At 47.9% G+C, this 13,926-nt stretch overlaps 1 protein-coding gene across 3 annotated transcripts in view; it reads right to left on the minus strand.

Annotated features, from left to right (window-relative positions):
- TTC28 (tetratricopeptide repeat domain 28) overlaps positions 1-13,926 on the minus strand; it is a 112,733-nt gene that overhangs the window by 29,069 nt on the left and 69,738 nt on the right. For all 3 annotated transcript variants that reach the window (XM_082293249.1, XM_082293248.1, XM_082293250.1), the window contains one exon: positions 2,497-3,004. In XM_082293249.1, the coding sequence (XP_082149375.1) occupies positions 2,497-3,004 (508 nt within the window). The remainder of the gene's footprint in view (positions 1-2,496; positions 3,005-13,926) is intronic.

A 13,926-nucleotide genomic window follows, 5' to 3' on the forward strand; every position in this document is an offset into this window, starting at 1 on the left:
CCCAGAGCATCGTCCCAGTGCGGGGAAGGTTTAGGTTTTATGTTATGCTAAAGCACGCATTGACCACAACAACTGGACAGTCTGGCCTTATAAAATTGCTGTTTTTTCCGTAAGTAGTACCTGGTGGCTCCAGAGCTCAGAGTCAACACATTGAGTGAGACAGCACTTGCAGCTGCTTTTCAATTTCAGTTGAATCATCTTGCATTTGTTATGAGACATGGGAACAGCAGCTCTGATTCTGCTGATGATACCACCTGCACTTCAATTAAACTCTGTGCTAATAATGCCTGTGGCTACTTTGCAAACACCTGCGAACAAGCCTGGAGGTTTGGAGCCACTGAAGGAGGCCCTGCAAATGTTTTTTGACATTAATTGCAAAAGCTTCAGGAGAAAATATCTGGCATCTTTGGGCAACATGATGAGCACATTAAGAGAGGTACAGAAGTTCTCTTGGAGCTGCAAAGAGGCAGCACCGAGAGACTTTAAATTGTGTTCTGTTAATAATGTGAAGTGTCTTCTCTCCATCACAGTGGGAACCCTTAAAAGCTGCAGAGTCTGGATAACCAGGTCTCCACATGGAGCCTGAGTGTTTGGAAATACCAGATGCTTTGCAAAGGTTGAGAATCTAAGACCTCTGGTTAAACTCCACATCTTGTTGTGAAAGGCTGATAGCTTGTGCTTCACCCTCAGTCCATCACCTCCCGCTCAGCTCGTCCCAGAGCACACAGCATCTCCCTGCAGAGCACTGCAGCAGCTGGGCTCTGTTACAGTCCATGTCTGCCCTGCGTAACACTGGATCGTACACTTAAGGGTGCTTTCCATCTGCATCAGGGAAATGCAACAGAAAATGTCTGTTGCTTCAGCAGAGAGGCCAACTCTAACATTCTGGCCTGGAAACACACATTTAGATACATTTTTTTGCCTGTCAGCATGGTTATTTTGATGAGGTTTTGTTTTGCATGTGGATTAGATGAAAGAGACAATTAAAACTTGACTTTTTGATTGGTACTGGATGCATTTTAAACAACAGTAATAGATTGTCTCAACAAGAACTGCATGTTCCCTTTCTCCAGTATAAGTTAACTGTGACAGAGAAGACAAAAATATAGCCAAATAACAGCTGAAACGTGAGACCCCGTGCTCAGACGCTAGGAGAACTAACACAAAGTGTGGAGTGGCTGAGTCAGCATACCAACTGAAAGTTATATTTAGGCTAAAATCCAACACTGAGAAACATTCTCTGCTGCAGCAGTCCATCTCTCACATCTCTGCGCCTCTCCAAGACTGGAGCCACAGACTCCCCAAGACAAGGTCCCACACTGGAGCAGAGATGTGGAATGTAGTTTGTGATTTGCTGTTCGTGCAAGGTCTCCTCTCCCATCCCTCCTGCCTGCTGGGTGCTGTCACACTAACAGAAACTTTGTCCATGCTCACTGCTCTCTCATACTAAGCTGCCCACAAGCACTTTTGCCTCACAAACCTATTTTGCCCCACGGATCTGCCTCAATTTGTGTAAAGGAGGAGATTTGCAACGCTAATTAAAAAGCTGTGACTGTTTTGTTTTCTGCAGCTCCCCTTATCTTCTTTGTTCAGCTCCTGAAGACTCAGCTACTAAAAGAAATTAAGTAATTCATCAAGCTCTTTTCAATTACCTGCTGTTGATAACATCAGAGTACAATTAGCATCTACAAATGAACCAAGTGCCAACTGCCAAGCAGAAACAGGAACTGATTTACAGCATGGGGCAGCCTGCAAGGGCTGGGATTCAGGGGCTGCCAACAAACACTTATTTTGATATCCCAGCACCAGCCCTGCTCTGCCATTCCCAGCCAGCTGAGAACACATCTCGAACGACAGCTGGAACATTGGCAGCACAACTGCCACAGCCACGGCAGAGATGGAAATGCATCCCTGGTCGTTCCCACATCTGGCGCTGTGAAGCAGCAGGAGAAACAGGCTTCACTTGAATGTAACTCAGTCTCTTCCAGCCTGCCAGCAGCATGCCACTGCTGCTCCTTAGGAGAACATAAGACTCCTCCACCCCAGTATTTCAATGAGTATATTCAGAAAACAAACTTAGTTAGGATTTGACCCATGTGTCTCTCAACTTACAGGACAGCAATATATCAACATACCCTGCTGACAAGTTCCCAAAGAAATGACCAGGTAACAAATCACATCTCTTCTTGCATTAGTGCAAGAATTATATTTATTCCTGACTCCTAAAGAGATCCTCAAATGCACTTTATCTTTTAATTTCCCTTCTGCTATTAGTTTGTGCTTTCTAATGTTTTTCTAAGGAATTTAATAATTGAACATGGAATACATTACAGCAGCACACAATCTGCCAAGGGCCTGTTTAATTTATTAAGGCAGTCTGGTGAAACTGGGATTTCACCAGAAGAAGACAGCACACAGCAGATCTTGGGCATCCTGGCAGCAGCTCTGATAGTATCAGCATTCCTTCACAAATTCTACTCCATGTCAGAGCCTTACCTAGATTGGAGGAGGCTCTGCCTTCAGCAGCTCGGTCCTGCAGGCTCTCAGCAATGTGCAACTGTTCTTCATGGTACTGCTTAGCCCTCTCCAGATCTTGCATACATCTAGCTGCGTGGCCCAGGCCAGCGTAAGCTCGCATCTCAATGGACTTCTCAGCCAGCTCCTGGGCCAACTCCAACACATAGTTGTGGTAGGACATGGCTTTGTCGAAGTTCCTGCGGTAGTGGTAAGCACTGCCCAGGTTGCTGTAGGCTCGAGCTTCCTCCCGCTTGTTCCCCAGCTCCTTGGCGATCTTCAGGTGTTGTTCGTGGCACTGCACTGCATTTTCAAAATCCCCCATTGCAATGTACACTGCTCCCATGTTGCCCAGCTCCCGCGCCTCGGAGAGCTCATCTTTGGACTGCTTGGCAAGGAGGACACACTGCTTGTGGCTAGCCAGAGCATTTGGGTAGTCCCCGATGGCTGTGTACACGTGGCCCAGACTGCTCAGTGCCGAGGATGCTGCCTGCAGGGGTAAGAGAGACAATGGAAGTACAAGCATTCACGGAAGCAAGTCAGATAGCCCCAATCCTAGCAATCAAAACCATGAGAGGCCATCCTGGAGAAAGAATGTAACTACCAACTAGAAAACCTGCCCTCTGCAGCTCTAAACCCCTCAGGGCAGCTTATGTGGAGGCAGCAGGAATGGATGGGGTTGACTCAGGAGGACATGGGTTGGACTACCTCTTTCTTTGAAGTGTGCAGTGTGTGTTTGTACCTGGCAGAGGGGAAGGACGGCACCACAAAGATGCAGAGACTATTGAGGAGACAGCTGAAAGTGATCGCTGCAGTTACCAACATCCTTCCACACCTCTGCTTCACCAAGCACACCATGCTCCAAAGAACACAATTCTCATTGTGCAGCATCAGGGTCCTGAGCCCCACACAACCTTGGGAATGCAGCAAAGACAACAGCACTTCAGTAGCTGGAGCCTCTGTCCCTTAGGTACATCTCACCTAAATACAGCTCTGCGAAAACCCAAGTTCTTACCACTGAGAAACAGCAGTATTTAATAAGAGAAATTATCTGAGAATCAGATTCTTTTGTCCCCTGCATCTCCCAGGATGCAGACCTGCCTTCTACCTGGCAGAGCCAGAGCATCCAGCCAGTCAGCAGGGCAAGGAGCCAAGGGCAGGGAAGCATTCCACACACGCCTGCTGCCTCAGCAAGGCTGTTCGCTCCAGTGTGCTGACCCTGACTCCTCTGCGGTTCCTCCATGTGCATTTCCTTTGCTACCCAGCTGCTGCTGTGACCCAATTCCAAACCTCCCAAAAGGAGTTGTCAGGGTGAGGGCAGCAGCTGGCCATGGGCTGCTGCTCATGGCTCCTGGAGGGCAGTGCAGGGGGTGGCCCCAGCCCCTCCTCAGTGCAGGCCAGACCAGCTGCTCCTGGTGTGGCCACAGGCAGAACTGGGACTGGGTCCTGCTCCATGCTGGTCAGACTGGCCACAGAATTCGGGTGGTCTGGCCCTGGACAGGCTCTTCAGCTGCACAGTGACATAACTTCTTGGCTGACACCATGAGGGAAAGCTCTTAGAGGGTCTGAGGGGGCCTGTTTGGAGGCTGCTACAAAACCAACACAAAATACATCGCTCTGAATTTTAATCCATTTTTACACAAATCTTCAAGAAGCTTAATATACGCGGAGTATTGAGTCATTTGCAACTTAACTAGGGAAAAAAGGGGACAACACCAGATACATGCAGCCATCTCACACAAGTCCAGACCAAAATACTGAGTGGGGCCCATTACAGGCCTCAAGATGCATCGGAGCTCCCTTCATCCTGATAGGGAGCAACGTTCCCACTGCTGTGGAAGAAGGCAGCAGCACCCCCGGGGCCAAGTCAAGCCCAGCACAATGCTATGAGAACTGACCCAGCCTGGAAGTTCCAAAGTTCTGTAAGACCGGCCACCAGCAACAGAACTTCTGTTATTGCTGGGAAGAGAATAGAAATGTCTTTCTGGAAAACAAGGAGTCAGTGAAATCTGGTGTCTCCTGGGGCTGCTAAAATAAAAAAAAGTGGACATCCATGCGTGCAGATTGCTGAGGAGATGAGCTCTGGCCAAGAGCCATCAGGCAGAGACTCAGATGATGTTAATGGGCTATGGCTGGGGAAAAAAGGCATAAATGGAAAGCAGCAGATCTCAGATTGTCTGTGCACAAGAAAAACTTGACAGAAGCAGGGAATGCTCATCCCTCACATGGGAAGAAATCTTTAGGATGTCTCCTAGAATGGGAAGCAGATGATAAGAATTGAAATCTGTGAGGCTGGAAATGTTTATTTTCAGGGCTCCTAATCCCTTTGCCCAAGAGCATGCCCAGGCTCACATTAAGGACCTAAAATGAAGGGTACAAGCTCGACAACCATTCTCAGAGCATGCAAAGACACTTGGCTGACATGCCTGAGTGCCCAGGGCTGGATCGTCCAAACCAGGATGTGGCAGGAGGACTAGTGAAGCAGAAAAGAAAAATAAGTTGAAGGAGACAAAAAGAGAAATAGAAAATAAAGGGTGAAGAACTGACAAGAAATAGCATGACCTGATTAGAAAGCTGGGGCTGTTTTCAGAGGTTGGGCTGTGGCTCACCCAGACAGCTAGACTGTGTAGCTAGAGGAAGGCCACCTCTACCCTCTGATGTGCCTGCCCTTCACTCCAATGGTCCTCACATTTTATTCTGCAGCAGCTTCCACTGTTACCTGATCCAAGAACAGCACTTCACAATCCTCTTGGAGCCTGCATGAGACAGCCTGTGGCACTTCTGGCTTCCCCAGGCTGGGGCTGATTCATGCAACAGCAGTCCTCCAGCAAGATAACCATCAGTGCTCTATTTGCTCTGGGGGTAGTCAGGGGAGCTTGCCCTTACAGCAGTGCTTAAGAAAAATTCGGTGATAACATCTGCTGGGTGACTCCAGAGACTCACTTCAGGGGATTAGGAATAGGATTCCAGAAGATAAATTCATCACTGTATGTTTAATAAAATCCTCCACATAACAGGATCCACTGGGAACCCCAAGTGGCTCACACACTGGGCCAAGAGGGATGGGGTGTTCGCACGTCACTGGCAGAAGAGCCCTGTTGTGGCAGGGAGAGCACACGGCTGACACATGGCAAACAGACTCCATCTCTGCTAGCACAAACCTCTGCTTGGTAGCAGGGTGATGGGAGACTACAGCTCCATACCACAAGGGGTTTGTATCAGCAAACAAAGAAAATCAATGTTTTATGTATCTGACAAAGACAAATTTTACAGCGGGGGTTGCTTACACCTCCAATTAAGCAATTTATCACTTTAATAGAAAGCAGATTCTTCTGCCACTGAGCTGAGGCACAGAAGGGAGTTCTGAAAAAGGTTCCTAAGTGCTCTCTTTTTCTCAAAAGCAACAGCCAAGCTCAGGTTTTTCAGCTGAGTAAGGCAGTGTCTGATGTTAAGCAGATGTGCATCACAGAATGGCACCTGGCAATTTGGAGAGATGCATTCCTTAGGTATTTCACCCTTGCTGGAGAATGGTCATTTCCCAATCGTTACATTTAAACAAGTCATCACCTGACTGCACAGCCTGCTTAAATAAGAACACTCTATAATCATCCAAAAATGGGTGAGGTGAAAATGCTCTGCCTGGTATCTCACTGTGGGTACCCTTAATCCCTGAACACAGACACTAATTAGGACTGATCAGAGATGGAGCATGCCCCGCTGCACGCTGTTTCTTTCAACTTCCCTTCTCCCTCTGGGCACAGAGTAACAGCAGCCTGATCCTACAGATGTAGTGGAACTGTATGTAGCAGATTAGCCATATATATTCATCACAGCTGTACTGGGGGCAGGCAGCAGCACCTCTGAAAGCCAGTGTACCTCCTCATCCGCATCACCCCCTCACCTGCACCCCTCATCTGCACACCCTCGGTCTTGAATGCAAGCAAAGGTGTGCTGGTTCATTAAGAGTGCTCTGGCGGTACTGAGGAGAGCAGATTGTTCCAGAACAGACACACACACAGAGCTCTGAAAGCACAGGCTAAGCTGTGTGGGTGTCACCATACACAGTAAAATCTCACTGTGCCCTACAGTGCTCCAGGTAGGAAGGACACAGCTTAACTGACACCATTACCCATCCCAGCTCTTTCTGTACAGGAGCTGCTTGCTTCACAGGTAAGGACCAAGTAACGGCTGTGCACACAAGCAGGACAGCACAGTGATGGGGGTACTTTCAGCACCTACTAAAATGATAACTGGCTGTAAATTATGCTTTATCTCCACTTATATTAAGCTCCTTCATCATTTCCTCAGAATCCACAGGTATGCCTCAGTCTGGCTTGGACAACTACTGATTTATGCACTAAGACAAGTCTTGCATCAGAATGGAGCAGGTGCCCCATCAAAATTAAAAATTGTTCTTCTCTCCTCCCCTAAAGGTGAGGCTGATGTGCCAGTACCACATCTAGCTTCTTCCTTTGTGTGCCACGCTTTCAAAAACAGGAAAGGAGGCAGCAGGCAATATCTCCCCCTCTTGTACATGAGCAGTACACAGAAAGAAGGAAAGGATTTGCTTTTAGGTAATTATTTCCTGGGGGAAAAATACACTGAAATCAATATCCCTGCCAATCAACATCCCTATTTATTTGTAGAAGGTGTCAGTCTTTTACATAGAAGCTACCAAAGAGCAAACCCCAAAAAAGCCAAAACCATTGAACAGAAGCACTAGTATCTGAAAGCCTGAAAGGAGCTTTTAAACTACTAACTGAAGGGGAACAACCAGGAATTAATGACAGAACAGAAAGGCTGAAAATGCACAGCATAAAGAGATGGTCCCAGCCCCGACTTGATTAATGGGTAAAATCCACAGCTCTGCAAGTGTCACAGAGCTGCTGCTCATGACAGAGGCTGCCATGGACTGTGACAACAATCTGCTCCCAGTCCTCTCTGTTCATACTTGCTCAGGAAATTTGTAGTATTTCAGAGGACTTCTCATTCTCCCTGTTTCATGGCAAAAGCGTCACACGAAGTACGTGAATCCAGGCAAACATGAGCAGCACCAGAGGCTTGACTGCCAAACCATTCACAGTCAGTCCTCTTCCTCAAACAAAAGGCTTCAAAGGGAATGCTGACTTTCAGCTGCTCATGTGGAGATCAAAATAATGCTGCTCCATTCCAATGGAAAATCCATTGACTCTATCTCCTCCAGTACCATTTAGGTGTCTAGTTCTGCCTAGAACACTTGTTCTAGGCAGAACTGAGCTACACCCTTAACAGAAGAGTTTTGCAAATAGTTTTGACCAAGTTAGCAGGGTTTTGCTGGAAAGCAGAAGCAGCAACTACCCCAGTCCATTTTTTAAGAGTAAGTCTGCCTGTCACTTGTACTGACCAGGCTGTTCCTGTTCACTGTGGGAACTGGTGCAAAACCCCTCACCATGTGGTGCTGGGAACCTGGGGGAGTGGGCTGCCTTTCTGGGCGGGCTCTGCATCGTTCCACTCATTCTGCAAAGAAGTCACACAAAATACACCAGCCCAAGAACACTACGAAGGAGACCTCATCATCGAGCCTACACATCACTTGGGGTTGATGATTCTTTACCCCAAGAAGCCCAAATTTGGTCGCTTTCTGGACATAGTCTGAAAGGCTCCTGTGTGCAATCACTTTAGGGAGGATGGCTGACTTGACATTTTTAGTGGTGATGTAAGTAGTCCTCATTTAAAACCGCAAGCTGCTCCATGGTGGTGACCCTGAGGAGTGACTCATGCCCTGGTTAAAGTCAGTCAGGAAGAATAAGCCAGCAAGTCACAAACTCGGATCTCACAAGTTCAGAGCAGGCAAAGAAAACTCCAACTCCTACAGCAGTGTGCTGACCTGTGCCAACCCTTGCTACTCTTGTGCATAAGCTGGACATCGCCTCACTGCAAACTCTTTACAGAGGAGAAAAGCTTTGGCTGAGGTGGGTATCCTGAAAACCCAGAGAGTGCTGCAGCTGCAGCTCTTCCATGAGTTTTCTGCTTCATTTCTTTTACTGCAGCCAGGTCCAGGCCTCAGCAGCATGCTGAGCTTTGCAGACACTGTGAAAGTAAAACCAGAAGACTGCATTTCTTTCAGCTAAAATCCATGTGCTGTGGAGGTCAAATGGGGACATTCAAAGGAGATCCTCAGGAAGTATTACATTTCCCCCTTGAGTCACAAGTCCAAACAAAACAAAGCATATGGCCTTTTAGTGCATTCCCAAATTTCCTGCACCGGTCAGATTTCCCTTCGTTCTGCTTAATCCTATCACTTTTGAACCAGATGAATCTGTATGAATCCTGTCAAGCTGACTCTAAAAAAACCTGCTAAAGACAGAAAGGTAAAGAATTTATACTCTTGCATAGAAATCCAAATGCAGAAGGTCAGGCACTAAGGCTCATTCACATCACTGAATTCATCCTTTCTGCCATGCAGGTGATTCAGTCCAAGCTGTAATGAAGCACTAGTGGACCCACAATTCCCAAGTAAACTCCAATGGTAAGTGTTCTTCCAGTAGCTGGCACTGAGCCTTCCTCCAGGGTACAAGGCAGTCTGCCCTGGATCCCTAATAAAGCAAGACTGCTGTCTGCACTGAGAGGCTGGAATCATTTCCCCATCACAGCCTGTCTCTGACATCTTAGTCTGTGTTTCCAGGCATGACAAACTGCTTTAGCCTGAAGACTCTTTCCAATTCTCATTTGTGAGGTATTTATATCCTGTCCTCATTTTCCAGATTGTTTGCAAACACAACAAAACAACTGTGGTCATAAGATTTTCAGATTTTTCCTTTCTGAAAAATGTGGCAGCCCCAGGGCCAGACCACCTCTTCGTATGGCTGAGTGCCACACACATCCCACAGGCAGGGACGCTGCCGTGGGCTCCATCGAGCTGCAGCTCATGAATGGACAGGAGTCTCCACACTCCATCCGAGACTGCTGATAAGGAACACATCCCCTACGAGATCTAACTCAGAAGAACAGAAAAAAAGCCCCACTCTGCTGCCCCAAACCAGAATTCATAAAAGTTCAGGGAAAAGGCTGAATCCATACACCCCTGCTATTGACTGAAGATGTGGCTTTACAGACAAAGCAGGGTTGGAGGGACACCTGGAATGCATTTCCCCTTCCCCTCAGGAAAGGGCAGAAAACCTTTGTTTTACAGAATTTACAGATTTCATTAGAAAGGAATGATCTGTCTTTCCTTCTGCATCTCCTTTTGGAAACAGGAAGGTGAAATCTGATCTTTGATTTGCACAGCCTGACAGCGAGGAGCTGCAGTTTACCAAATGTGGGAGCTTTATACTGAGTTTCATTGCTTTGAAGGGGACTAGGAAAAGCTACCAAACTGCAAACCCAAATAACCACAGTGGCTGAGCTGCTCACAAAGTATGTTCAGACAGTTGCAGAATCTTCAAATTCCCAACAGAATCCAACCAGGGATTATGTCTGTCCCAGTAACCATATTCCCAAATACTCCTCCTCCAGAGATGCACAGTGGCTGGTGACCCCTCCCAGCCATGGCTCCAGTCACAGCCAGCTCCATGGCAAAGCCCTCTGCAGCAGGAATCAGAGCACCCAGCTGGCTTCTGGAGTCTCTTGGGCTGCAAGCCCATGATTTCTCTATACAGTGGGAATTTCCACATTCTGACGTCTCCCCTGCCACACAAGAACCTTCATAGATATGCCAGAGCAAGGTGACACAGAAAACCTACCAAAGCCTGCTTAATAAACATCTTTCTTCTGGGCTACTTAACTACCCAGTTCTAATTATCATCTTCATCATCCCCATTTTCTGCAAATAGTCAGCCTTTCTGAACAAAATCTGCTGAAGCTGCAAAGATGAACTCTGCCTTACATTCGCAATCATTTTAGGAAGCATCTTGAGACAGCAAAACCTGGTTCATCAGTTACTGAGCACACCCACCTGCTGCAAAGAACTCCCAGAGCCACAGATGCTCATGGAAATGTCCAGGGGCAGCAGCCAGAGGCTGACATAAAGGGTCAGTAACAAGAGTTCTGCACCTATTCCTTCCACAAAGAGCTGCTTCCACAAGGAGGTGGGGGGAAATCCCTTCAAAACCAGGCCAGGAATGATTGCTGCAAGCTGTTGGTCATCATGAGTCAACCCAGGGGCAAGACAGTATTGACAGAGTCCATCAGTCTGTCCTCAGCTCTTACCCCTTCCCTCAGCCCCACTCCTGAGAAAAGGGGCAGCAGAAAGTGTTCAGCTTCATCCCAGCCCTAGGGAGAACTCAGGGGTGGAGACAATCCTCTTTCTCACCCCACACCTTCTGTTCAACTCCTGTGTGGCAAAGAGAGATGCTGCATCCTAAGGAAAGGCACAGTTCAGCTCGGAGCATGCCTGCCAGCCAACATAGACGGGCTGCCAGCACCCAGTGGCTTTCTGGCAGCAGCATCCTTCCCAAGAGCTCCACGCTGGCAGCACAAGCACTCATTTCATGATGGTTAGTTTATGATCTTGCCATACTGCCCTGCTATTTCTGAACAGCAGGGCTGTAATTGAAGGCGTCTGAGGGCCCAGGAGAGAAGGCAGCTATTACACTGCAGAGATCCTGTGGTGTCCGTGGCCTCTGCATGGCAGGATTCAAGCACAGCCTTTATGAGGGTTTGGACACTGGACCCAAGAAGGGGATCCACAGCTTTCCCTTTCCTGTCCATTTCTGCTTGTCAGCTCCTCACAGCTCCAAAACTCAAGCATTTCTTCTCTAAATCAGAGCTCCTTCCTTTGGAAGGAATGCAGGGTCTTCAAAATGGTCATCAAAAAGGGCCATCCCAACCCATCCCAAGAGATCACGGATCACTGGCTCTACCTTGGCACTCTGGTTTTACAGACTTCCTAGACAGTTCTGAACACCTGAGGAGCAGCTAGCAATGAAAAGGGACACAGGAGACTAGTGTGTTACAAGCATTGAAAGCTTTAACATTTACATTTACATTCCATTCTTTCCTCTGATCCTGGCATAGCTCATCAGCTGCATAACCCTTGTCTAAATCACAGCCTGTGATTTGGCATCAACACACCCTACCTACATGAGTTACCTGATGGTTTCCGGAAGATTAGGTTACCTGGTGTTAAAAACAAAGCAATTAATTCAGAAATAGAGTACAGACATAACATTCAGCAACTCCATTATGTGCTGGCATAACTGCAGGCCTTAGTCCACTCTGAGAAGAAACAGGCTGCAAGCTTCCACTATTCATCAGAGGCAGCTTTTGTGACAGGAAAAAGACAACAAGCTAAAATAAAGTGATGCAGTCTTCCCTGCTAACATCATCTGCCACTCCTCCTCTGGCACATTCCAGTACCTTGGCTGCTGCTTTAGGGAACCTCTCTTTGTACAACTCCCAGCACTTTCATGAGCAATAAGCAGAGACTGGAAAAAAGAGCAGCAGCCCAAGCTACCAGAATGGGATTTCCTCAGCACATGAACTGCTGGACAGTATGTGCTGACATCTCAGTCACAGAGAGCACGGAACACGTCACAAGAACATGAGGTTGCTGCCACTCTAGAACAGGGCTGCAACTCTTTATCTATCTTTATCAATCAGCAAGGAAGTGAATTTCATTCCACTGCAGCCAGGTCTGCTCAGAGTGGACCCTCTCGTTCCTGTTCAGTGGCACTTACCCCTGCACAGGCAGCAGTTCCTTACTGCAGGACAGGAGTGGGTGAACTCCAACAGCCTGCAGCCAGCTCTGAATGAGCAAGGAAAAGACAAGCCTCTACACAGGGGCCCCACAAGCTCAGGAAAGTTTTATTTCCACCTCTGCATGAACTGAATGGGTCTCAGAGCTAGTGCCAGTAGTGCCCAAAGACCAGCTCCTGAGGTGCACACATGCACTGAGCCAGGGTCCTGCAGCCCCCTGCCCATGTGCTCCCTCTGCGTTCAGACGGGCTGTGCAGCACCCTCCTCACTTAAGAGGGGATGGTTACACTTTGTGCTGCTGCCATGGGGCTACAGGATGACTGATGCCCACCCTGCCACCAGGGAGATGGCTGAAGCAGGGACAGCTATATCCACAGAACTAGCTCATTTGAATTTCCTGACCAGCCACTGCAGCTGGTCAAAAAATCCAACCCATTCCTTACCTGAGATGGCTGTTTCATGGTGCCCTTCACAGCATCTCACTAAGAGCCAGTCTTCTCTCTCATCTGCACAGACCAAACCCACACATGTGTTCAACCCCCCAAATTTCAGATACTACAGGTATGCCAAATCCCCGTGACACCTGCCCCATGCTCTCTCTGGACACAAGAGTAACAAAACAGCTCAAACTTCTCCCCACACTGACTGAAAGAGCAAATGGCCTGCCTGGACACACAGCCTGTGCTCGGCACGATACTGAGCTTGTAACAGAACTGCACAGACTCCCTGTGCTAAGGAAGAAAAACATGTAAAATCTTGAGTCCCTGTGAGCAGCTGAAATGCTTCCCCATCCAGCTGACAGCTTCCCTTCTCCAGGCCTGCACGGGGGAGGACAGACCTCAATGCTCCAGACAGACCCTCTGCAACCTCCTCCTCCATTTATGGGTGACACTACCCAGCAGAAGCCCCTGGTACAAACATTTGCTCCAGCAGCCTCAGAACCCAAAAGTCCCTCCAAAGACACAAGTATCCTGCACAAAGGAGCACTTTCTACCTTTTCTGCCAATTCTCTGTACAGTCAGGGGTAAAACAATTACCTCATTACAGTCGCACACCAAATTCCCTTCTGCTGGAATTCACATCAGCCCTACTGCAACTTTATAACATTTGCATTATAAAAATGTCTGCAAAGGAGGCCAAGAAAAACAGCTTTTTGTTCAGAGGAAGCTCTGTGGTCAAGATGATGTCATCAGAAAGCGCCAAATTAATTTCCTGTGGTTACATCCTACAGGAAATCCAAGAAGCTCAGCTTTCTTGCTAAACCAAGTAGTCATTTGTTGTCAATAACTGTTAATTATGTGCCCAGATGTGTCATGAACTAAGGACTATCACGATTAGCCCTCGCTCCCTGGACTCCCCCCAGATGGACCAGCGAGATCTGTTTAAATCAGTGGCCTGAAGACCAGGCAAAATGCTCTGGCCCCACGTCCCAGGACAGCCTGGGGTTCTGGGGCTGCTGTGCTCATGCCAGCACATCAACTCCCCTGCTGCTGCCTCCAGGCCCCACAATGGGGGATGTTGGTGCAGAAACCCCACAGAAGAGCAGCAGCCACACAGGTGTACCCTGTTAGCAGCAATGGGGACCCCGATCAAGAAAACTGTACAAACAATGACAAGTAACAGCTTTTCTCCTCTTCATGAACAGAAACAAGGAAATCAGGAGTGATTCAGGAGGTTTTCCAGCTGGTAAAATAATCAAGGAACTGTCTAGGAAGTCCCTCCCCCAGCCATAGTCCT

The sequence above is a fragment of the Coloeus monedula genome, assembly GCF_965178545.1.
Source record: "Coloeus monedula genome assembly, chromosome: 18".
Classification (NCBI taxonomy): Eukaryota; Metazoa; Chordata; class Aves; order Passeriformes; family Corvidae; genus Coloeus; species Coloeus monedula.